Source organism: Mustela erminea, chromosome 2 (assembly GCF_009829155.1).
Source record: "Mustela erminea isolate mMusErm1 chromosome 2, mMusErm1.Pri, whole genome shotgun sequence".
NCBI classification, from domain to species: domain Eukaryota; kingdom Metazoa; phylum Chordata; class Mammalia; order Carnivora; family Mustelidae; genus Mustela; species Mustela erminea.
The window spans coordinates 158,626,358-158,651,607 of NC_045615.1; the positions used below are offsets into that span (position 1 = coordinate 158,626,358).

The 25,250-nt window shown below is 38.1% G+C and overlaps 1 protein-coding gene across 4 annotated transcripts in view; it reads left to right on the forward strand.

The window, feature by feature from the left end:
* USO1 (USO1 vesicle transport factor) overlaps positions 1-25,250 on the forward strand; it is a 94,406-nt gene that overhangs the window by 59,655 nt on the left and 9,501 nt on the right. For 2 of the 4 annotated variants that reach the window (XM_032334596.1, XM_032334597.1), the window contains 12 exons: positions 3,973-4,151; positions 8,029-8,169; positions 10,107-10,195; positions 10,589-10,743; positions 11,152-11,363; positions 12,850-12,870; positions 19,013-19,123; positions 19,455-19,573; positions 19,731-19,912; positions 20,927-21,048; positions 23,654-23,792; positions 24,983-25,146. In XM_032334596.1, the coding sequence (XP_032190487.1) occupies positions 3,973-4,151; positions 8,029-8,169; positions 10,107-10,195; positions 10,589-10,743; positions 11,152-11,363; positions 12,850-12,870; positions 19,013-19,123; positions 19,455-19,573; positions 19,731-19,912; positions 20,927-21,048; positions 23,654-23,792; positions 24,983-25,146 (1,634 nt within the window). The remainder of the gene's footprint in view (positions 1-3,972; positions 4,152-8,028; positions 8,170-10,106; positions 10,196-10,588; positions 10,744-11,151; positions 11,364-12,849; positions 12,871-19,012; positions 19,124-19,454; positions 19,574-19,730; positions 19,913-20,926; positions 21,049-23,653; positions 23,793-24,982; positions 25,147-25,250) is intronic. The other 2 variants (XM_032334598.1, XM_032334599.1) reach the window with 1 other exon arrangement.

Below are 25,250 nucleotides of genomic sequence, written 5' to 3' on the forward strand. Positions count from 1 at the left end.
AGGTGCTATGAAAAGAAAGTAAGACAAGAGAACTTAGTTTATTATCTACAGAGTGAAGAAATGAAGTTTTGTATAATCTAAGCTACACAGGGAGTTTGAAAGTAGAGATAGAGAAGGTTCCTAAAAAGGAAGAAAGAAGACTTGTTGGGTTGATAGTCTCAGGGAAGCCGTAGAACAGCTAGGTTGAAAATACTGGAGCGGGAAAGGTGGGAGGTTTTGTAACAGAATGAGAATTCTGACAGTGAGGTCAGGGAACTGAGAAGTCCAGGTATTAGAGGGATTGTCACTGAAGTCAAGAGTGACAGCAGGAAGTAGAGAAAGAAGATTTTGAGCAAGATGCCAGTGATGCTGTCAGTGAACAGAATAGTGACCATGGTTTTGTTACATAAGCAATGAGGAGTGGTAAGGGATCATATGGGCACATGGCCTGATCCTCAAGGAAACGGGAGATTTTGTGAGAAGGCAGAGGAACTGTGGTCTCTGGAAAGTACACTGGGCTGGGAGGGTCAGAGGTTCCACATTCTGACTCGTACATGGAATCAAGAGCATGAATTGCCTGCCCTTCAGAATGTTAAAAGGCAGCTGCTGCTTTTTTTTTTTTTAAGGATTGTTTTTATTTACTTAACAGGTAGAGAACACAAGCAGGGGGAGCAGCAGAGGGAGAAGGAGAAGCCGGCTCCCTAATGAGCAGGGAGCCCCATGTGACACTCATTCCCAGGCCCTGAGATCATGACATGAACCGAAGGCAGACGCATAACTGACTGTGAGCCACCCAGGCACCGAAGGTAGCTTCTTTAAAGAAAAAAATATTTTGGGGCACCTGGGTGGTTCAGTCGGTTAAGCGGCTACCTTCGGCTCAGGTCATGATCTGGGGGGTCCTGGGATCGAGCACCGCGTCAGGCTCCCTGCTCAGTGGGGAGTCTGCTTCTCCCTCTCCCTCTGCCCCTCTCCCCTGCTTGTGCATGCTATCTCTCTCCAAAATAAATACATCTTTAAAAAAAAAAAATTTTTCATGAAGTGATTGAGGGTATATAGTAGGTTTTATTAACCAGTATTTAGGAATTAGAGGTAGCATCTTGAAAGAGTTGAAAGATTAAGCATTCTAAGATGAGAACTTGGAGGTGCAAAGGTGATTAACGAGGTATATATTTTCAGAGGCGACCAAGGAAAACAATTTTAAGACAAGGTAGAATTGGCTAGTCTTTAGGATTGCTAAGATAAGTTGCAGTGGCTCTTTGTGACCAATGGTAGCCTTCAAAGCTCTAGAATTAACTTTGCACAGTGGAGGGAAGGCCTGCCAGTGATGGTGAGGGTTCTGACATTCTCTTTCCTCCAGGGTCTTCTGATGCTCCTGAATGGCAGATTTATTTATTGGAGATTTATGGGCCTTCATAAGAGACAGATACAGTGATTCCTCCTCAGGAGGTGAGGATCCACATGGTCCAGCAGTATGAAGTCAGGAAGCCTCTCATTTGGAGCGCAGGACTGGTTAAATCAGAGATTTTAAACATATTTTAAATATGCACCTTAAACATTTTTATTTCAAGTTAAATGTAATAATTTTTTTCAATATGCATTGATAAAGTGATCTTTTGAGTTAGGGCCAGACCCTTTTCTTCAAATATGGGTCGACTGATTGGAGTTTTCCCATCATCTTTCTGCATCTTTATTATATCACATCTATAATACATCAGGTAGGGTTTGCTTTTGGGTTTCTTTAAAGTGAAATGCAAGCTCTTCGTGGGTTTTTCTTGTTTTTTAGACTTACATTAGCCATATATAACAACAGCTGTTCTTAATGACTTGCTTTCATTGAGTTTTGCCAAAGACTTAGTTTTTATAAAAACCCTATCTATAAGGAATATATTCCAAGACCCCGAGTGGATACCTGAAATCCTAGATAGTACCAAACCTTACGTATACAGTGTTTTTTTCCTATACATACATACCCATGATAAAGTTTAATTTACAAATTAGGCACAGTAAGAGATTAACAACAACTAATAATAGAAAAGAACAATTGTAACAATATACTGTAGTTAAGGTTATGTGGAAACATAAACAGAAGTTGTTTACTCTTAGGTCCAATACTAGAGGCATGATCCATGAAAGAAAAAATGGGTACATAGACTACATTAACACTGAAAATTTCTCTACAAAACACTGTTAAACTGCTCTAAGAAATAGTCCTTTTTTAAAATAGTTTTGTTTATTTGAGTGATCTTGACACTCAACAAAGGGCTTGAACTCAAAAGACCCCAAAATAAACAGTGGTTATGCTTTTCGGACTGAGCTGCCAAGGTGCCCCCCAAAATAAAGTCTATTAATTAAAAAAAAAAAAAAGCAACTGATTTTTGTAAACATAAAGTTCAACTAGTAGAGGTAAAAGTGTGGATGTAGTATGCATAGGAGCCTCTCAGCTGTGAGCATCTAGTATCAGTCATATTGTCAACAGAGGGAACAGATCCTTGGTTAAACTGGCACTTGAAGTGGAGATCATTGGAGAGCTTTAAGCCATGAAAGCAGTGTAAGCTGTGGTGTGGGTGCACGTACCCCGTGGAACAGTGTGTCGTGAGCAGAGAGAGGAGTAGATGGAGAACCGGAGCCAGGATCCATGGGAAGCCTGAGGAGTGGCCGGAGGCATGTAAGGAAAATGAGAAGAGAGTAATTCGTGTTCTAGAAACCAAGGCAAGAGGAAGTTTCAAGGAAGACGTCAAGACGACAATGTCAGGTGCTTCTTAGAGATTAAGATACGGTTGATTCATTCAACAAATATTTAATAGCAACCTGATAGTTATATCTTTTCTCTCTCTCTGCTGAGGACATAGGGTAAGTCACTATATCCTAGTAGGACGTTCACATTCCTGTCTTTATGAATTATAACCTAGTGGACAAGACACATACTGCATAATAAAAGGAACAGGCTTTTATGAAGCATGTAGCTGGTGAGACTAGCCCGGTCATCAGGGCTTGATGTTTAATCTGGAATCTGAAGAAAAAATATAAGTTACTGGGGCGCCTGGGTGGCTCAGTGGGTTAAGCCGCAGCCTTCAGCTCGGGTCATGATCTCGGGGTCCTGGGATCGAGTCCCGCATCGGGCTCTCTGCTCAGCGGGGAGCCTGCTTCCTCCTCTCTCTGCCTGCCTCTCTGCCTACTTGTAATCTCTCTCTGTCAAATAAATAAATAAAATCTTAAAAAAAAAAAAATATGAGTTACTGAGGTGAGTGGATAGTTGAACACAGTGGTCAAGAAATCGGTGGGGACCTGAATCAGAGCATACGGCTTGTGGCCTGTGGCCATCAGGAGTCAGCACAGGCTTTCTACCTTGCGGAACTGAAGAAATGCTGAGCTTGGAGATTTGTCTTTTTTTTAAAGAGTGGTGGGGGTGTTTGGTCTGGGTGACTCAGTCAGTTAAGTTTTGTACTCTTGATTTTGGCTCAAGCTCAGGTCATCCGGTCATCCGGTCATGATCTCAGAGTCAGGAGATCAAGCCTTGCCTGGGACTGTGAGCTCAGCATGGAGCGTAATCTTCCTTCCTCTTTGCTTCTCCCCTGCACGCATGCCTATGCACGTCTCTGCCTCTCTCTCTCTCTAATATAAATAAATAAAATCTTTAAAAAAAAAAAGATTCTCGGGGCGCTTGTGTGGCTCAGTCGGTTGGGCCTCTGCCTTCAGCTCAGGTCATGATCTCAGGGTCCTGGGATCGAGCCCCGCATCGGGCTCCCTGCTCCTTGGGAAGCCTGCCTCTCCCTCTTCCGCTTCCCCTGCTTGTATTCCCTCTCACTGTCTCTCTCTCTTTCAAATAAATAAATAAAATCTTAAAAAAAAATTTCTCTCCGCCTCCCTCAGCACATCACCCTCCTGCCCACCCCACCCCCCAAGCCCCGCCCCAGCCGCAAAAAGTATTTGGGGATTGAATTTACCTTTGGGTTTTATCAGCCTTAACGCTTGCATTTTACATTCTTTTCCCAGGTATAGTAGTGGAAGATTGTCTGATTTTGCTCCAAAACTTGTTAAAAAACAACAATTCCAATCAAAATTTTTTTAAAGAAGGCTCATATATTCAACGTATGAAACCTTGGTTTCATGTTGGAGATGAAAATTCTGGCTGGTCTGCACAGAAAGTGACTAATCTGCACGTAATGCTACAGGTATACTGTAGTTAGATACAAATGTGATAAAAATTTTGACATTGTTCCTTTCAAAGCAAAGCAAATTGCTCGTGTTTGATAAATTTAGGATGTTGAGTTGGTTTCAGATGGGCTTTAAAAAATCTTTTAGTATAATTTGCAGGTATATTCAGAGATCCTCTGCCCTCGGCCTCCCCCGGCCCCATTATCACGTCCATCACTCAGCTTCGATAATTATTAACACCTGGCAGTTTTGTTTCATTTTATCTCACTTTCTTGTCCTGCTGCATTATTTTAAAGCAAATCCAAATATATAGTGTCCTGATGAACCTTTTGCACCCAGAGAATAAGAGGTTAGATTGTCGATTTGAATTTTTAAAATCTGATTTCTTCAGTTAAGGCTTTAATATTCAGAATACTACGTTCAACAAATAAATTCATTCAGTAAACATTTACTGGGAGTTAGGCACTGACCGCTAGGAAATGAATATTAATATACCTGCCCCCAAAGATTAATAATCTGTTTTAAATCGGATGCAGGTTCAACTGACACATCACAGGTAACTTTATTTAAGCTTTATGGTGAAAGCTTAGTGGTGATGGTAGTAAAATTGAAGACAGTAGGATCCCAAATGATTTCTGCATCAGAGAATATATGAAATTCTTTGAAGTATTTTACTTACTTATTCCTTTATTATGCCTTCTCAATCCTTAAATTTATACGCTAGCCTCCCAACTTACCGACTCTCTGGTGAGTCTTGTGGGTTTTTTAATATCTCTGCATTATGTCTGCATCTCTGAAGTTGTTTTCCTTAAAACTAAATGGATAGTTTCTCTAATAATTAGAGTCTGAATATTGCTGCATACCCTGGGAGTTGATCGATTATTAGGACGACCAGATGCCCCATTTCGCCTGGATAGTATTCATTTTGTAATTACTGTAACAGTGCCCTCTTTCACTTCTAAACTGTCCCTATTTAGATAATACATTATAGTGGTTAGGAAAATACTTTATAGGACCACATGGGTAGAATCTTTCTGTTTTACATTCCTCCCTTCATCACTTCTGTTTTCATCTGTCAGTATTACAGATTTCAAGACTGTGTTAGTTTTTATCCTTTCAGAATAGCATCCAAAGTAGTAAGCTTGATATCTTTGCCCAGTACCACTTTCTTAATAAAGGAACTTCCTCTAGAAAAGTACCTTTCAAAAGGTGATTAGACAGAGTGAAGGGTCTGGTGATGGGCAAAAACTAAGGTCCGTCCTGCCGAGCAGTGATCTTTTAAAGTGCTGGAGGAGTCCACGCGTGTTTTGTAGTTTAGGGTACTATGTAAGGAATTATTTTTGAAGAAAGTGTTGCTGTTTAAAAAGTAAAGTACTATTTTACCAAAAAACAAAAACAAAAATGTAGACTAGCATACTGAATATCAACAAAAATTAGGTAGGTAGTAAATTGGTTCTTTAAGTACTCTTGACTTAAAAAAAACTGAATAAAATCTTGAACGTAAACTTCAAAATAAAGAGCCTGAGTTTAATTCACTTTAATATATCTCCATGTCAAAAATCGAGTGGTTGATACATTCGTGACTTCATAGGTCGCAGGTTATCTTCTGTTTTTTCAACCTGTCCAATGCTATTTCTTTATAGCTGTATGTAGGGTTGCTTGTACTTTGAGTTCTCTATGTTGCACCAAATGAAAATACACCAAAAATGGTGATAAATGGTCCTGTTCGAATAGTAAACATCCTAACTGGAGTTTATTCATCATTGCAGTTGAAATCATGATTGATCTTAAAAATTCTGTAAGTTGAAATTGATGTGCTTAAGAATATTTTATTCAGCTTTTACAGATTAAATTTGGGGGATGCTCATCTTTTCAAAACATTTTTTAGTCGTAAAACACTTTAATTTTGTCCTGAAATGATAGTGTTATGACTAGTTCTGCCTCCTATGCCTACAGGCATATATACCCCTCATTTTTTGAACAGTTACTGCCAGCAACTCTCAGAAAGCTCATGAGAAAATTGCTTTGTACCTTATGAGAAAATCCTTTTCGTTTTGGGATAATTCCAGTTATTAAAAACTTAATCCATATAATGTGTTAAAGTCTGTCTTGATATAACTTCTACAGACTTCCCCTTGGTTTGCTTTCTGGGAAAATACAAGTCCATTCCTTACAGTATTTTACAGATTTGAATGTTGTTATTAAGTCTTCCCTTATTTTGTTACCCTCATATTAAGTATTACCTCTTTCTTCAGTCACCTTTTCCTACTTCTCTGTCATCTAGAAAATGGATAATTGTTTTTTCTTTTTTTTACATCATCAATAAAGATACCCAAGTGATTAGATTGTATTAGGGAATTATTGTTGATTTTGTTGGGTATGGTGATAGCATGATGATTATGTTTTTTAAAATCCTTTTTAGTTAGAGATGCATATAGAAATATTTATGGGAGAAATGACATCTAGCTTGGTATTTGTTTTACACATGTACATATATATATATACATATACACATATACACATATATACATATATATGTATATATATTTCCTCTGCCACCCCCCACCCAGACACATAAGGATAGGAGGATAAATTAAAAAATCAAAAGCCTCGGAGGCCTAACTAGAAAGGTTTAAGGATTTAAATTAATAGGTAATCCTAAAGTTGCTCTCTAGTGACATCAGTGTATGAATCAACCCTCTTTTTTTTTTTTTTTAAAGATTTTATTTATTTATTTGAGAGAGGAAAGAAAGAGCATAAGCAGGGGAGGGCCGGGGGAGAGGAAGAGGCAGACTCCGCATTGAGCAGGGAGCCCAACTTGGGCCTTGATCCCAGGACGCTGGGATCATTACCTGAGCCAAAGGCAGATGTCCAGCTGACTGAGCCACCCAGGCACCCCTTAATCAACCCTCTTAATAAAGTGTTATCACAAATTTCCCATGTGATCTTAATATATAAGGCTTTGTACACACACAGACCTGTGAGTGTAGTTTTAAAATACAAGATGCATATAAAATTATTTTGTAGATATAACAGTGCTGAAAATGTTAGGGATGACATTTTTTTGTTTCTCAGATTTCATGTTCAAGTTCAGGCTAATCATTGAGCCGTAAGGATTTAATTAGCGTTAACAATCAATGAGGCCAACCGCTTGTGTAATGCGCAAATCTTCTACCACGTCTTCAGTTAGTTCTGGTCTCTCTTTAAGTAGCTCCCAGTGAAGGGGAATTTATCACACCTCAGACCACTCTGTTCCCAGATCTGCTCTGTAATTAGGTAGTTCATCTTTGCTTTGATAAGAAATATACCACCCTGTTACTCCATTCATCTGTTCACTCGTTGAATATAAACTACGTTATAAATACTGGGCTTGTTCTTTGGAACAAAAATGACTGAGGCAGTCTCTGCTCGGGAGTTCACAATCCCCTGAAGGCGACAAAGTGGCGCAAAAGGCGTAGCACACTGTGCGCTGTCGCCGAGCTGTTCCCTGAGAGCGTGAAGGGAAGAGCCCCTAGATCTGGCCGAGGAGGGGAGGGAAGCCTTCACCCAGATGCTCGTGTTCATACAGATCCTTTCCCTCCGGACTTTTCAAATCTTCAAAAGACACAGAAGAATCAATGAAACAAGATGGGATTGGGAGGGAGACAAACCATAAGTGACTCTTAATCTCACAAAACAAACTGAGGGTGATGGGGGGGTGTGGGGGTAGGGGGCTGGGGTTATGGACACTGGGGAGGGTATGTGCTATGGTGAATGCTGTGAAGTCTGTAAACCTGGCGATTCACAGACCTGTACCCCTGGGGATAAAAATATATTATATGTTTATAAAAAAAAGTTAAAAAGAAAAAAAAAGTTAAAAAAAAAAGACACATTTTGTTTGCTCTTCTTTCGCAGCTTGTTCGCGTGCTGGTCTCTCCCACCAACCCTCCCGGGGCTACGAGCAGCTGCCAGAAAGCTATGTTCCAGTGCGGCCTACTGCAGCAGCTCTGCACCATCCTCATGGCCACGGGCGTTCCTGCTGACATCCTGACCGAGGTAAACTGTGTGGGGCCGGGGGCTGCTTGGGGCCCGCTGAAATCGGGAATCCTAAGAGGACTTAGATGTCAGCTAAAGGAAAAACAGTAGAAGTGAACCACTTTTATATGTTTAATTCCTAACTGGTCCTACTAAAATCTACTTAGCATAATATGACAGTATTAAGCCCCAAAGGTATACTCCGTCCTCAAGTTCAATAGTATATGAATAATGTGAAAGCATACAGGAGTTCATTAATTTTACTGTATTCAGCAGGAATACCCAGTATGATTGATGGTTTTAATTTTGAGAACAGTATGATTTAGTCAAATAAGACTTGAGACTTTAAGTAGTCTTACATATTCCTAGAATGGTACATTTTTTCTCCCTGATGTTTGGCATTTTTTCTTGCCTGCCCATTAAAAAGGAAGTTAGTTTGAAGGAAAGAAAGGTGGAGTTTGTTTGAACTGTTTTGAAATTCCTCTCAAATTAACACATGCACATTAAAAGAAGAGATGATAATAACAGTTCTGTAACAAAACCCGCTGTCGTTAGCCTCCCTCCACCCTGACTAAAGTCTTGCTTCCCATTATATAACCCTTTCACTTGACTTCCTTCTGTCACCCCAGTAATTCGTGTGTAAATCAGTACTCAGGGCTTATAATTTTATGACTATATAAATACTGTTCCCTGCTAAGCCAGAGCAGGGAACAGAGCTAATTATCTTTCTTTTTTTAAGTGATAGAAGTTTATTAAGTGAAGATACAGAAAAAGCTCTCAAGAGTGAGAGGGGTCCTGACAGGTTGCCCGTATCTTTTGTTAAATATCCCTTTCTCTTTCCTAAGTTGTAGTAGTGTTCTTTTTTCGTCTTACTGATGTTCTGTGTGCCTGCATATTAGTGCTATCACGTGCTTAACATATCATTTCTATCCCAGCTGGTTTTCTTTCTGGAAGCTTCCATCCCCCTGCTCCAGTATGGGCTGGTTATTGTCTCCTTCTGTGCACACCTCTTGTCCTGGGACTTTGACCAGCCCCCTACGATCTCTTTTTAGTTCTCTCTTGACTGAAATCCCTTAGTGACCAGGCTGTGTCTTTATCCCTAAACGTTTTGGCTCGTTATCTTAGTTTATTTAACTTCCCGAAAAAGGCAGGAGAACTTGGTTTTAGCTCTTTGATGTCATCTACTTTCAGTTCAAATATTTGGCTAGGTATCCATTCAGAGTTGGAAACCATAACACTCAACTTTCAGACATTATTTCAATGCTGCCGTTTAAAAATCTGAAGCCATTTTTAATCTTAATCCTTTTTATGTAATCTTTTTTTCTGTAGAAACTTTTGGGATCTTCTCTTTCTTTCTTGTTTCCAGAAATATCCTGATGATGTACAGTACTACAGACTTTTTTTCCCCTCTTCAATTATTTTTGTCACTCACTGGGCCCTTTCAAGCTATAGACATGTGTTCTCAGTTCTGGGAATGCTTTTCATATTTCCTGATAATTTTTTTTATGTCCTGCTTCTGCAACTCTATTGAAAGATTGTTGGACTTTGTCTGGACTTAGTTTGTCTTTTTATTCTATTTTCTTGGAGGTATTTCAACTTCATCCTTAAATTGAAATTTAATTTTTTAGATTTTAAATGTCTTCTCTGATTTTATCCTAAAGCATCCTTGTTTTGTAGAAACAGATTCTGTCTCTTAGAGAATACTATTAATTTTAGTTTTTTGATATTTTAAATGCTTGTAGTCAGGTGTTATTTCTAATTAGAGGCCTGCACTTAATGTTTTAAAATGTTATTTCAAAAAAGTGTTAGAATATTATAATGCTGTCACTGCTTTTTTTGGTGTCTGAGTTTTGGCATTTAAAAGCAAAACACAGAAGGATAAAACATTTTCTTCTTTGAAAACGGGTTTTCTTCCTTGACGTTCTCTCTGTAAACTTTTATTTTTCCCCCCTTAATAGACCATTAATACTGTATCAGAAGTTATTCGAGGCTACCAAGTAAACCAAGACTACTTTGCTTCTGTAAATGCACCTTCAAACCCACCAAGGTAGGAAAAGGGAAATCTTGCGATTTCTCTGAAAACTTTGGGTTTTTAGTATATCTCGTATATACATCTTATTCCCTTAAGAAGTTCAACTGTATGTTCTGGAACTAGAAATCATCTGACAAGATAAGCATGTTGCTGTTTTAAAAGAGTTTGTGGTCTTTGGAGCTTAGGTATTTGGGCTCAGATACCACACCCCCTCCTCTGGGCTTTAAGCAAACAGATCGCTTGTCTCCATTGCAGTTAATGTTCCTGTGAAATGGAGATGGAAATATTAACTTGATGGAAATACTATTTTATTATTATGGTTCTTCAGTCAGCGGCAACGACTGGCTGTTGATTCATATACTTAGGTTGCAATGTTTCTTTCTGTTCTGTTCTTTTTAAACACAACAGGCCGGCAATTGTAGTTCTTCTCATGTCCATGGTCAACGAAAGGCAGCCATTTGTACTGCGCTGTGCTGTTCTCTATTGTTTCCAGTGTTTCTTATATAAAAATCAGAAAGGACAAGGAGAAATTGTGTCAACGCTCCTACCTTCCACTATTGATGGTAAATAATTTTTTTCTAATTTCTGTTTTAAAAAGTAAGTAGTCTTTCAAGCTTTTAATGATAAAACATATCGTAAGATGAAAAACCCTAGATGTAGTGGAACATTTGAAATACAGCATTTCCTTGAATTTGCTTTAGAAATATAAAGCAAATTTTTAATTAAGACAGTGATTTTCTGGAGTATCATCTCATAAGCTTGATGCCTAACATGTTCTACATCTCTTTATTCTATCACACTTCTTCCAAAGTCCTTTTTGTCATCTTTCATTTTGTTTTGAAAAGCAGACTTTTACAGATGTAGCTCAATACTGCTAATTAACAAAATTTAAAATATTATTTCGAACTATTTGTGTGTGTGTGTAAAGCAACATTTAATTTTTTATTACCCTCTGCTTGCTGTCTTTGTAGCAACAGGTAACTCGGTCTCCGCGGGTCAGTTACTGTGCGGAGGTCTATTTTCCACCGATTCGCTTTCAAACTGGTGTGCTGCCGTGGCCCTTGCCCACGCTTTGCAAGAAAACGCTACCCAGAAGGAACAGTTGCTCAGGGTTCAACTTGCTACGAGTATTGGCAACCCTCCGGTGTCTTTATTACAGCAGTGCACCAACATCCTTTCACAGGTAACGTGGTGAGTGGAACACTAGAAGGCGGGAAAAGTCTCTGCCACACATTTGCATGTCAGCAATACAGGAATTTAAGGATATCCTTAGTACATGCAGATAGGAAAGGAAAGAGGTGTGGACCTACCTGCCCATTGGCTCATTGTAACCAGAAACAGTTTGTGGAGAGAAAGCAATAAATATTCTTATGTGAGTGGTTTTGTCAAATTGTTAATAAGGTCTGCTTCATGATAGAAACGCATATTCTGGACAGAAGGGGGACTTGTTTTTCTTTGTTTCCTTTTATATCATCCGCGGTGTTCTTGCACTGTTCTGTCAGCGTTCTTCCCTGTGGCCAAATTTGGGTCAGCTTATAAGAGGGCATCGAACAAAGTGGTTCATAGCTATGTGCCTCCTTTTTTCTCTTCCCAAACCAATCAGTCTTCCTTGTAGGAAGCAAAGGTAGGATACCAGCCCATCGCTGATACAGTTAACCATTGGACTCCTTGATGTCTGTGAGCTCTCAAATCATCAAAATCCTAAAGCTAATAACTTAGGTAGTAAGACAGACAAAAATGTAACTGCAGACCTCTAGACCCCTGATGAGAACATCTAGACCCCCGTGAACATCTAGAACATCTAAACCCCGGTGAGAACAGCAGAGCTTCACTGAAGTGTGGGTGTGAAGCTGTTTAGGAATATCACTTACTCATGGATGATTTGTCCCCATGCACCAACCTTGCTGTTGAACAGTTCAGGTTCACTCTTCGGTGAAACTACGGTCATCAACCACTCAGAACCACTCAGAGTAAACATGTACTTAAGTCTAAAATTGTGCTGTCCCCTAGAATTTTCCAATTTTCCTCCCTCCCTCCCTGTGATAAAGTCCTGTGTCCTTCTTAATTTTGAATTTTGTCACACTCATTGAATTGTTTTATTGTGAGCTTTTAAAGAAACATCAGTGCCATCCACAGAAGGCTATAAATTAAAGGTAAAGAATTATGAAGAATTAACTGTGGTGAAAGGGGGGGTTTCCGCTCCCTTTGTTGTTTAAAATCTGTTTACTTAGGTTGAAAGCTTATTTTATCTTTGATTTATCATTTATTTCTTCGTGATTTCAAAAAACTACCCCCAAATATCCATATCTTTATGTATTTACTACTTGTCATTCTCGTGTTGTTGTCTGTTGAAAATAGCTTCTCTTAAGCTTAACAGCAATTAACTGACCACCGCCACCAGAGAGTTTGCTCTACCACTGTCTTCACAGTTAATGCATAACGACAAATTCTCCAGATGTGATGTCTTCTACTCTGAGTTATCACAGTGCTATAAAATGATCCTTTCTCCTCCAAAATGTAGAAGCACTGTTACATAATAAAGGTTTTGAACTGTCCTGTCCCAAAGTATTGGTGTGGGTTTATAGAGACCATCTGTGAGGGATTTTTCTAGATTTAAATTTTTCTAAAGCAGTAATATTTCTGAGTAATTTGTCATGTGTAATTTACAGGGTGATAAGATCGACAGACGGGTATGTATCGCTTGTTTAAGCTTAGGCACTTCCCTCTTACAACAAGGCTTTTCTTTGTCTTCGGTTTTGCTGATGGTTTTATTAACTGCTTGTTTGAAGTTGTATTCTACTCACACTTTCATGCATCAGCAAGTTTCTCTCTGTCGTAAGTGGCTTCCGGTTTTTCTCCGTGGGATGTTTTCTCCGTGTAGTGGTGTTACTAAGAACTGTGGGAATGAGGCTGAAGCTGTGTCTGTGCTTCCTCTGGGTATGCTTGCACTTTCTGGAATTCCTTGGTTTGGGTTTTTTTGGTGGTTTTTTTGTGTGTGTTTCTTCACCTAAGCTTGTTTCTTTATTTCCCCCTGAAACCATTTTGAGGCTAGTAAAATTGAGGGTGAAGGATTTTGTCTTCAGCTAGTCAGTATGCCAAAGAATATGGTGACTTTTATATTACTTAGATTACAGAAAATGTACAATAGTAAGTGTAACTTTGTAATTTGAAGGATTTTTGAATTGAATACAATGGGTAGTTCTGGATGTAACCCATATGGTACAGTTACCGTTAGGGGTTAGTTTTTGATGTGTGTGAGGGAGTGTAATTTGTGTTCGGTTTTGATTTTTTTTTTTTTTTTTTTTGCAGTGTTTGGCAAAAAAGGAGTGTACCTTAATATTTACGTTTGGTCATGCATTCAGTTGTGCAATGTTGGTAGTAATAAACTGAAGTCCTGTTAGGAATTGTATCTTTGTGGATGAGTATGATTTAACACCTGCTAATAACACACAGAGACAAACTTGGCAGCTTTAGCTTCCAGAATTTTTAATATTAGGTATTTTAAAAGTATGCGTGTCAATCATTTAGAAGGGAATTTTTTGGAAGTATAACATACACAGTAAAATGTACAGGCCTTAAGTATTCAATCAGATCGTTTTTGATGGGTGGATATACCTCTAACCACCACCCAGAATCAGCTGTAGAACTTTTTCATAATCTCAGAAAGTTCCATCATGCCCCTTTCCCATTAATTTTCTATTCCCAGAGGCCACTGCTAGAAAGTAAATCTAATCATAATACTCTAGAAACTCATTGTAATACTTGAAGGGTAGAAGTTTAAAATGTTAGCTTATTTATTTTTATAAGTAATATAAAATACTGAATTTGAAATCCACAGACTAGGAATAAGAGGGATTTTTATTTAGAAAATAAAAAGGAAAACATAATAGTCTGTGTTAAAGGTAAGACGACTCAGCTTCATTTATTTTGTTTGTGGTTCTCTTTCATCCTATAAAATCTGTGATTTCTAGTAACTGAACCCACAGAATGTGCTGAAGTGATAATTTCAGCATCCATTTGTTTTTCCAACTCATAGTGGTTCATACACTCTTGGGGGCTAAGAAGAGATATGTACTTTTTCTTGATTTGAACCTATAAACAATCATACAGACAAATGTAAACATAAAATGAATGATTCCATGAAATTATTCTGCAAAGTGGAATGTGGGTTTTGTTTTGTTTTGTTTTTTGCTATTCTTGGGTATTTAGCTTGTAAAGAATCCATCAGAAGATCAGAATGCAGTGACATAGAATGTATCACTAGCCTTTAAGGTCTAATATCTAACTTTTTTTTTAGAGGCTAAAGTAGCTTGATCAGGATTTTGTTGGATCTTTCTGACAGTGTGTAATTGTACACTGGACAAATACTATAGCATTTTTGTATTAATAGTTTATTTTCTTTTCATTTTGGAAAACTAAAAATAAAAACTAGAAGGTAAGAATTCTACTACCCAAAAGTAACTGTTGGCTAATTTTTTTTTAAAAGTAGGCTCCGCACCCAACATGGAGCTTAAACTCATGATCCTGAAATCAAGAGCCACATGCTCTACGCACTGAGCCAGCCAGGCCCTCCCGGTCTTTTTTTTCTATACTGTTTATTTACATAGGAGTGATCATACAAGAGATTCCATTTTATATTCTGAATCTTTTCTTACAAATATTGTCTTTGTTATTAAACACTAAATAAGTGTCACCTTATAAGACTGCATAATACTTCACTAGATAACACCATTGATCAGCTAACCATCTCTTTATTTTCAGACATTTAATTATCTTCCATTTTCTTTATTATAAATCATGGTTTGATGAACATCAGAATAATATAGTTTGCACAAAAGAGCATTCTTACACAGTCCTCACTGTCTATTTCCAATATGCATAACTTTATATGAATTTAGCAAAGCAAGGACCACCTGTATTTCATTGAGTTTTTAAAAAAAATTATGCTGGCAATTTTTATTGTTTTTTCATTTTCCTAGTTCAATCTTTATTCTGCCGTCTATTTTAAATTTGGGGCATTAGTCCTACTTTTAATAGGTAGAGAGCAAAGAATTGCGTAACCAGAGGGAATAATTCGCAGTTTATAGCTCCCGTAGAACGCTTATTGTGTACCATGTGCTGTTCTAAGTTCTTAACATGTAGTAACTCATTTAATCCGCTCCCCAGCTCAGTGAGGTGGGTATTCACTATCTAACCTGTTGAAGGATGATGATAAGGTTTCGTGCTGTTGAGTTTTAGAACCAGGATACAAATCCTGACATTCAGAGCCTATCCTTTTAACTTCTGTGTTTGAGATTATCTAATACAAAGGCCTCTGTTAACTATTACATATAACATATTGAACTTGTACAAGGTAGGGCAGTGGAGGGTTTGGTTCTTCTAATTTCCAGCCACGTGTTCACTGATACCATACTGCCACTCTTAGAATTAAATTTAGTCTTTAAAAATACATGTACATATTTTAAAATACATATATATGTATTTAGAAATCAAAATGACAAAAAAAGTATACAATAAGAAGTGTCGGCCCCACCCACCCTGGTCCTGGTTCCCTGCCTTCTATTACTTATTTCTTCTGTTGCCTTCAGGTGCTTTTTGTGTAGAGCCACTGTTTGTTTTTTTTCCTCCTACCTAATACCATTTTGAACCACCAGCAAAATCAAGTAAGACTGCTGCAGGTTGGATTATGTAATTCCCCACAATCTCACCAACAGTATGTTATCAGACTTGTATTTTCGCCAATCTGTTGAGAGGTGAAAAAATGTTATCTTAGTGAGTTTTAATGTGCATTTCTCTTTCCAAAAGGTTGAATAGTTTTCTATGTGTTTATACACCATTTAAAGTTTTTCTGTGAACTCTCATTTCTTACAGTTCATATCATTTGCTCATTTTTCTGTTGGGTTGTTAAATCATTTCTAATTTTATAGAAACGCATTTTATAATAAGGAATCCAACCCTTATCTGTGATAAGTTACAAATATGTTTTTCCTGATATGTCATTTGGTTTTTGACCTTGGTGTTTTATTTTGGATTTTTTTTTTTTTGTATCAGACTTTTATCACTTTTCTGCATTTTGTATCATACTTAGGCCTTCCCCACTTCATGATTTGAACAAACTTGCCTATATTTTTGTCTCATATTTTCTGGTTTCGTTTTTTTGTGTTTATTTAAATCTTTGTTCCATTTTTCTTGATGAACTATGTGAGTTATGGATCTTCTGACCTTTTTTTATTTTAATTTTAATTTTAATTTATTTATTTGACAGAGATCACAAGTAAGTGGAGAGGCAGGCAGAGAGAGAGAGGAAGAAGCAGGCTCCCTGCCAAGCAGAGAGCCGCATGTGGGACTCGATCCCAGGACCCTGAGATCATGACCTGAGCTGAAGGCAAAGGCTTAACCCACGAGCCACCCAGGCACCCTCCTCTGACCTTTTTTATTTTCATTTATTTTTAAAGATTTTATTTATTTATTTGACAGAGATCACAAGTAGGCAGAGAGGCAGGCACAGAAGAGAGGAGGAAGCAGGCTCCTTGCTGAGCAGAGAGCCAGATGTGGGGCTCGAACCTAGGACCCTGAGATCATGACCTGAGCCAAAGGCAGAGGCTTTAACCCACTGAACCACCCAGGTGTCCCCCCCTGACCTTTTGTAGATAGCTAGCTCATTGTAACATTTTGTAAGTCCTCCTGTATCCCACTAACGATTATGTGCTATCTTTCTCATATACTGAATTCTCATTTGTAAAATCGTTTCTGGACTTCGTATTCTGTCCCTTGATTCTTGTCGTTTATGACCTAGTATCACCTCCTTGCCCTTTCTCTTTTCTTTTCTTTTTCTTTTTTTTTTTTTTTTTAACTAAGTTTAGTTATTCTTGCTCCTTATTTTTCCATATGAATTTGAAAACCAGGTTGTTTAGTGCGGTGGGGAGAAGAAAAACCTTTTGGTATTTTATTTGGATTACCTAGATTTTACAGATCAATGTCCCATTACTATCTCCATGATTTTGAGTTTTTCATCAAAATGATGAAATCACTGGTGTCTTTCTACTGATTTAGGTCTGCTTTTGTTCTCTTCAGGAGTGTTTTTTAAATTTTCCTCGTTTAGTTGTTTTTTGTGTGTGTGTGTGTTTTTTAAGGTTTATTTATTTATTTGAGAGAGAGAGAATCTCCCTGCTGAACCTAGAACCCAAATGGGGTTGGTGAACAGGGCTCAATCCCAGGACCCTGAGATCATGACCTGAGCTGAAATCTAGAGTCTTCCACTTAACCTTAATCGACTCTGCCACCCAGGTGCCCCAGCCTCATTTAGGTGTTAGACAGTTCGGGTTAGGCTCATTTCCTGAATACTTTATCTTTTTTTGATGCCATAGTTTAAGTGGGATGTTGCATTCTATCTTGATTCTAACTAGTTTTGTTTAGCTTTGCTTTCTTATTCTTCAGTTAGACCCCAAAGGGTATACTTCTAGAAGATAGTTACATTTCTGTTTATTCAGACACCAGCCCGTGATTTGATAGAACGCCCTGTATATACACTGTAGGTGTTGATGGCACTTGCAGATGGTATTCCAAGTCATAATAAAATTTTTATATATAACGAGGGGAAATCAATGAAATATTTATTTACTTGAGTAACTAGTTGAAAGTCCTCTGTGGCACACAGTCAATTGAGAATAACTATATTTTTTAACTTTCAAATCTACTTGGGTAACATGAAGATATACCATAGGCATAGTAATGACATAGAGGCAAGAAAAAAGTAAGAATAATGCATCATGTAAAAGCTAATGCTTATTTGGCAGATCATTTTGAAGAGGTCTAGTCTGAATTTCTTTAAGTAAATATGAAATACACTTGAAAATAGATTATAGAAAGGCCAAGATACTGTCCTCAAGATTCATGAAATTGGAACGGCCTTGAGTAATTTTTCAAAGCACAGTGATGGTTACTTTAAATCCATTCTTGGGCTTTGAATAATTGTATTTTGGATGTTTTCTGCAGTTACCTCAAAGTAATCCATTACTGTGCTAAATTCCATTTATTTCTTTCAAACAACTTTTGTACTCTTAAACAAAAAATAGGTTATGTAATATAATATGGGCAGTGGCTGTATGAGCTAAGAGACTATCCCCATAGGAGATATAAATGTGTTCATTAAAATGTAAGAAAGTGTCATTTTGATGGATGTACTAGTTTTCAATATTGTTTGGTTGGCAGTAGTATAGTTAGTAAAGGTTTGGGGCAGTTAGCTAATTTAAATAAATTTTTTTCTTCGTTATGTTTGTGATTCTCATTGTCTGGCATGTTGCCAGTGAGTTTGCAACATGGTTTATTTATTATCTTGTTAGGGAATATATTCTCTGATGGAATTTGGCTAAATAATTCAGGAGATTATTTCCTTTTATTTTTCCTGATACTTTTTGAAGGAGGTAGAATTTGTCCTTTTATCAGAAACTTGTTTTTAAAATTTTGATTGAAACATCTGGGCAACTTTATGTTACTGTGAAGTGTTTTCAGATTGATAATTTTTTTAAGCAGCCACATCGTGCATCTGCCTTAGCAGACCAGGTTTTCCCACTAGCAGTATTTTCGATAATCTGGTATATGTTTATGAACAGAAATCAATTCCAGTTTCTGCTCTCTGTTCATTTTGGGAAGTACAGCCCGGAGAGGACACAAGAGTGTATTCTCTTGTTCAATTTTTTACATGTGGATTCCTAACATATCTTTTGTAAGGCGTTAAAAAATCTTTAATGCAAATGGAGAGGGATCTTAGGGTAACGTTAAGTTTGAAAAAAGATAAAATGAGATTTCTGCCAACTTATCTGTTTGCTGCAGGGAAGCAAAATACAGACAAGAGTTGGATTATTGATGCTGCTCTGTACCTGGCTGAGCAACTGTCCCATTGCGGTCACGCATTTCCTTCACAATTCGGCCAATGTTCCATTTGTATCCTTTATGTTTTAGTAAGATGCGTGTAAGTATTTCTTCCTATTTCTTCCTCTCAGCGAGAGGGAGTTCTGCGTTCTAAATATTTGAATTTATAATATTTAAAAAGCTGTGTTGCATCTTTTTAAACTGTTAAGGTAGAGATGATGCTCGCTTAAGGTGTGTGTGTGTGTGTGTGTGTGTGTCTGGTGCCTTTGTTCGTTTCATGCTTGCTCGGACTATATATAGAAGCTTTGTAGAAACCCTTACATGAGATACACGTCCGATTCAGACTGTGAAGGAGAACACTCTAGATGTTATGAGCCATTAGTCTCCTTAACAAAAATTTCAGCTTACAGGACAAATTGCAGAAAATCTTGGCGAGGAAGAGCAGTTGGTCCAAGGCTTATGTGCCCTTTTGTTGGGCATTTCAATTTACTTCAATGATAACTCACTTGAGAGCTACATGAAGTAAGTGAGGGGAACACGCTAGGGGAAAAAAATGACCTGCTGATTTCATCCAAGTGATAATGATAAATTTTTTCTGCCAAAATATAATATAGACCCAAGTTTTAGGTTTTCTTATGACTTTTTTTTTTAAAGCATTTCAATATGCTTATTTCTGTAGAGAGAAATTAAAACAACTAATAGAGAAGAGGATTGGCAAAGAAAACTTCATAGAGAAACTAGGATTTATCAGCAAACATGAGTTGTATTCCAGAGCATCTCAGAAACCACAGCCAAACTTTCCCAGTCCAGAATACATGATATTTGATCATGAGTTCACGAAGCTGGTAAAAGAACTTGAAGGTAAGACAGAGTTTATATTGATTTTCATTTAAAAAGTACCTATGATCTCCGTCTGTCAAATAAATAAATAAATAAATAAAATCTTTTTTTTTTTTTTAAAGTACCTATGATTATTTTGTATGTGTATATTTTGGACACATGTAGATTATATAGTAAGCCAAAAGTGGGGTTTTTTTTTTTTTTAGTAGCTCTTGGTCTGTAGTTCATTGAAAGATTTTTGGCATTCAAGAAGATTGGGAAGATTGTATCTTCTCTGTCATACAGTTAGGCCATATGTTTTGCTGATTAAATCTTAAAATAGGATTAAATTTTTTTTTTAAGATTTTGTTGATTTTAAAGAGAAAGAACCCACACATGTATGCATGCACACTTGTGAGTCGGGGGAGGGACAGAAGGAGCGGGAGAGAATCTTTCTTTTTTTTTTTTAGATTTTATTTATTTGTTTGTCAGAGAGTGAGAGAGGACACAAGTCGCGGGAGTGGCCGGCGGAGAGAGAAGCAGGCTCCCTGCTGAGCTCAGGACCGCCGCCCCCACCCATGCGGGACTGGATCCCAGGACTTCAGGAGCATGACCTGAGCTGAGGGCAGATGCTTAACGGACTGAGTCACTCAGGCATCCCAGCAGGAGAGAATCTTAAGCAGACTCTACACTGAGTACAGAGCCCAATATGGGGGCTCGATCTCACAATGCTGAGACCATGGCCTGAACTGAAATCAAGGGTTGGTCGTTTAACCAGCTGAGCCACCCAGGTGCACCAGATTTTAAATTTTAAAATAGGATTTTTTTTTTTTTTTTTTTTTTAGATTTTATTTATTTATCTGACAGAGAGATCACAAGTAGGCAGAGAGGCAGGCAGAAAGAGAGGGGGAAGCGGGCTCCCTGCTGAGCAGAGAGCCCGATGTGGGGCTCGATCCCAGGACCCTGAGATCATGACCTGAGCTGAAGGTAGAGGCTTTAACCCACTGAGCCACCCAGGTGCCCCTAAAATACATTTTAATAAGCTTTCTTTTATAGGTGTGATAACTAAGGCTATTTATAAGTCCAGTGAAGAGGATAAAAAAGAAGAAGAGGTGAAGAAAACATTAGAACAACATGACAGTATTGTGACTCACTACAAAAATATGATTCGAGAACAAGTATGTACTGATAAATTGTAAACACTGTCTGATGTACTGATACTTTTCTACTTTGGGGCAGGATTTTTGCTCGCATTTCATATGCAAGAAGTTACAGAAATTAGAGCACATTTTCCTAAATAATTCAAAGCTATCTGAGTATTCAACAAGCAGAGCTTAATATTGTGCTAAGCATTGTGCAGGATGTGGTGGATAAAGTCATGAATGAGACATGTTCCCCTGTCACAGTCCCGGAGAGAGAAAACTATAAATAGGGTATTGTGACACACGTAACATGAAGTCTAGTGATACAGATACTGGAGGGTCTGTTACAGCAGAGAGGCAGCTGATTTAGCTAAGTAAGAGCAGGAGCTGGAGAAAACAGAATGTGAGTGTCCAGCGGATAGCTAGGAACAAGTTGGGCAAAAGGAAGCATCAGGAAGAGGAGGAGCAGGACATGTTCCCGGCACGCACACAGAACGCTTGGTGGCTGCGCCAAGCAGAAATTGGAGAAGCAAGGCCGGGGAGAGAGCCGTCCAGGAGGTGGTCGTGAGGGGCTGGGGGAGGGAAGTGGGGGCGCTGATGGGGATAATGGCTACCGTGTTTTGTTTATTGTGTTCTAGGTGCTCACAAAACAAATTCAGACACTTCCATTTAATTCCCATAGCATCCCTACAAAGTAGTTAATATTTCCATCCAAGAATAAATGAGGAATCTGAGACTGGGAGAATTTGACTTTGTCCAGGATCACCCAGTGGTCGGTGGGACAGGATTCAAAAACGTGTGTCACTGGGACTCTCAGACTCCTCCCAGTGAGCTGTGGAGAGGGCAGACCTGCGAAATGTGGAAAGCCGAGTGGGCTTAAGTGGCAGGACTGGGTGATGATTGGATGGGGCGTGAGGGGCAGAAAGGGTCAGATGCCGTCCTGAGATCTCCGTCTTGCAGGACTGAATAGGTGATGCTAAGAGCAGCGGAGGGTCTGTTAGCGTGGAGAATGATGATGAGAGTGAAACTACCCCCTCAAAGTCGTTAACTGACAGTTTCTGGGCAGGCTACCAGAGAACTTGCACACTTGAGTTGTGTGAGCACCTTAGATTTCCCATTACATTTCGGCAAAGTGTGTTTCTTGTTTTTTGCTTTCATTTAATTCTTTGTCATGGCATATACCTTGATGGGAATCCTAAAAAGGACTGCAGTATTATCTGGAACATGAGATTACTGTTGTTATTAAAATGCTATTAAAGTGAAAACAACACACTGGTGGCTGTCCATGGGGGGGCCAGCTGCACCCCGCCCCCCCAACTACCCCCCCCCCCCCCCCCCCCCGCTGCTGAGTATGCACAGCTTGAGGCAAGTGTGGCAAGTAAGAGCTTGGGTAGGGCTCTCTCAGCACGAGCGGCCTGTGTCCTTCCCTGCAGTCTGTATTGTTGAGATTGGAATTCTAAGAATAAAAATACAGTGGTATATTTAGCATTTAGCCTGAGCTTTTCAGTTTGTAAGCAGATCAGTAAATTAGAATCATCTTTGAACGATTCAAACTTAAATCATTAAACTACCCATGGTTATTAGGATTTTTCATCTATATTTTGGTACAAATATGGAGTCATTTCCAGATGGTAAAATGTAATATCTTTAGAGCAATGGAAAAGAAATACTTGGAATGCGATGTTACAGCCTACACATGGGGCTGATAAATGTGGTTAATTTAGAAGAAGAAAAGAGTGATTTGACACAATTACCATAATGACTCTGCTTCAGAAATGTTAATTTTAAATATCCTCACCATTTAAAATGCCATTTGACAATTAGGCAACAAGCATTGAGAACTATAAAATATTTATATAAACTGAATGACATCTGAGAATCCATCCTAAGGAAATTCTTCAGAATTCAGGAAAACAAAAATATGACTATGATATTTATTGTAATCATATTTATTATTTAGAAAACAAGGAAAGCAACCTCAGTGTTGCTTTTGAATGTAAATTATATTGCATCTACTGATGAGTAAGCATTAAAAGTTATGACTGAAAAACTAGCAATATGAGAAGGAGCTTAAAACTGAATAGTAAGTAAAGGCTATAAAATGACGTGGATCGAGTATGACAACTTGAAAACACTTGAATTGAAAAAAAATTAGCAGATAATAAATATATCAAATTCAACTAGTTATATTAGGGTGATGAGAGTTGGAGGCTCTTTTCTTGGCCTTCTAAATGTTCTGTTCTAGAATTATCTTTGATGTTGAAAGTAGTATAGATGCATGTATATATTTATATACTAAGTTTCTTCAGTTGTTTGGTATAAATTTCTTAAACGGTTTGATGGACCATAAAATGGAGTTTTTAAAATTGACTGTCCCCACCCCAGTAATTGCAGTGAGATTGTAGGCCGTGCCATGGCGCTATTAACGGGGCCTTCCTGGCGATCGTACCGTTCTGCTGCATGGTAATTGAACTTGGTGCATACATTAAAGTATTATTACTTAATTATTGAGTGATTCTGGAAGTGTTGAGTACTTTAAAAATATCATGACCCAAAATAATCTCTGATTTTTAATTTGCTCATTTTCCTAATGCTAATCAAGTACAAAATTTAAAACACTGAATTATGTTTTGTTTCCCAGGATCTGCAACTTGAGGAATTAAAGCAGCAGATTTCTACGTTAAAATGTCAAAACGAGCAGCTCCAAACGGCAGTCACACAGCAAGTATCTCAGATTCAGCAACACAAAGATCAGTACAATCTTCTTAAAGTACAGCTAGGTAGGTATAGCTAGCCATAATTATTATAGTGTCCCCAAAAGCTGGACTAAATCAAATAGATTATTCTTGTGGACTAGTTTTTCTCTAACCTTAATCACCATTAACAAATTTGTAAATCAGAGTTTGAAGTCCAAGTTCTTTCCTACCTATTTCAGTTTCTGATCCATTGAGTCTCAGCCTTGAGTGCAGTTAGATAGAATATCCTGAGACCCATTTTTTGTTTTGTTTAGTTTTGTTTTTAATGCCGCCCATACAGAGAACCCACTCAAGGGTCTAATTTAATTAGTTGGTGTTGGAGCCAAGCAATAATTATTACAAGCTTCCTGGGTGATTCTGATGTGTATGGCCAGTTGAGAATGACTTCTCTAACCTTTCTATCTCCTCCTCTGCAAAATGGAACTGATAAGAGCATCTGTGTTGTCTGAGAATTAAATGAAATAATATATATAAAATTCTAGTTCATTTCCTGGCACATGGTAAGAGTCAAATGCTTGTAAATAGTATCATCCTGTAGTGCTTATGATTGGAATCCTAGCCATTTAGAAATAGTTTTATTTATATGAAGGTGACTAAAATTTTCAGAAAAAACTACCTCTTTCACTTCCTTATTTGTAACAATTGGTCAGTGATTTTAGTACGTATAGAAAGCGGTTCCTTTGTGAAGATTTTAAGAGGGATTTTGTTTTCTCTCATATTAATCGACCGAAATGGAATTGAAACTACTCTAATTTTTTTAAAGATTTATTTATTTATTTTAGAGAGGTGGCAAGGGGCAGAGGGAGAGGGAGAGACAGAATGCCAAGCAAACTCTGCACTGAGCACAGAGGCCAACAGGGGACTCAGGTCATGACCCTGAGATCATGACCTGAGCCGAAACCAAGAGTTGGATGCTTAATTGACTGAGCCATCCAGGTGCCTGGAAACTACTGCAATTCTTAATTATAGATCACCAAACCATGCAGTTTAGTCTTAGTAAAACTATGCTTTTTTCTTCCCAGAAACCTGAAAATATTATCACTTCCCATTTCTATCAATACACTGTTTTGCAAAAATGAAGTGTGTCTACAAAAGTGCTGCCAAAGTAGCGGAATTAAGGAAATTTTATATTTTTACATTTAAATCTTCTCATTCAGGAAATGAAAAACTTAAGTTTTATGCTGGCTTTTCAAATTTTGTTCCTGTCTTCATAGGAAAAGATAATCAGCATCAAGGTTCCTACAGTGATGGGACTCAGGTGAATGGCGTTCAGCCGGAAGAAGTTGGTAGGTTACGAGAAGAAATAGAAGAATTAAAAAGTAATCAGGAACTTTTACAAAGCCAGCTGGCTGAAAAGGACTCTCTGATTGAGAATTTGGTGAGTAAGTGTTAAAAAAGTTTAAGAAGTCGAGAGTAATTCTCATGGGGCACCTGGGTGGCTCAGTGGATTAAGGCCTATGCCTTTGGCTCAGGTCATGATCC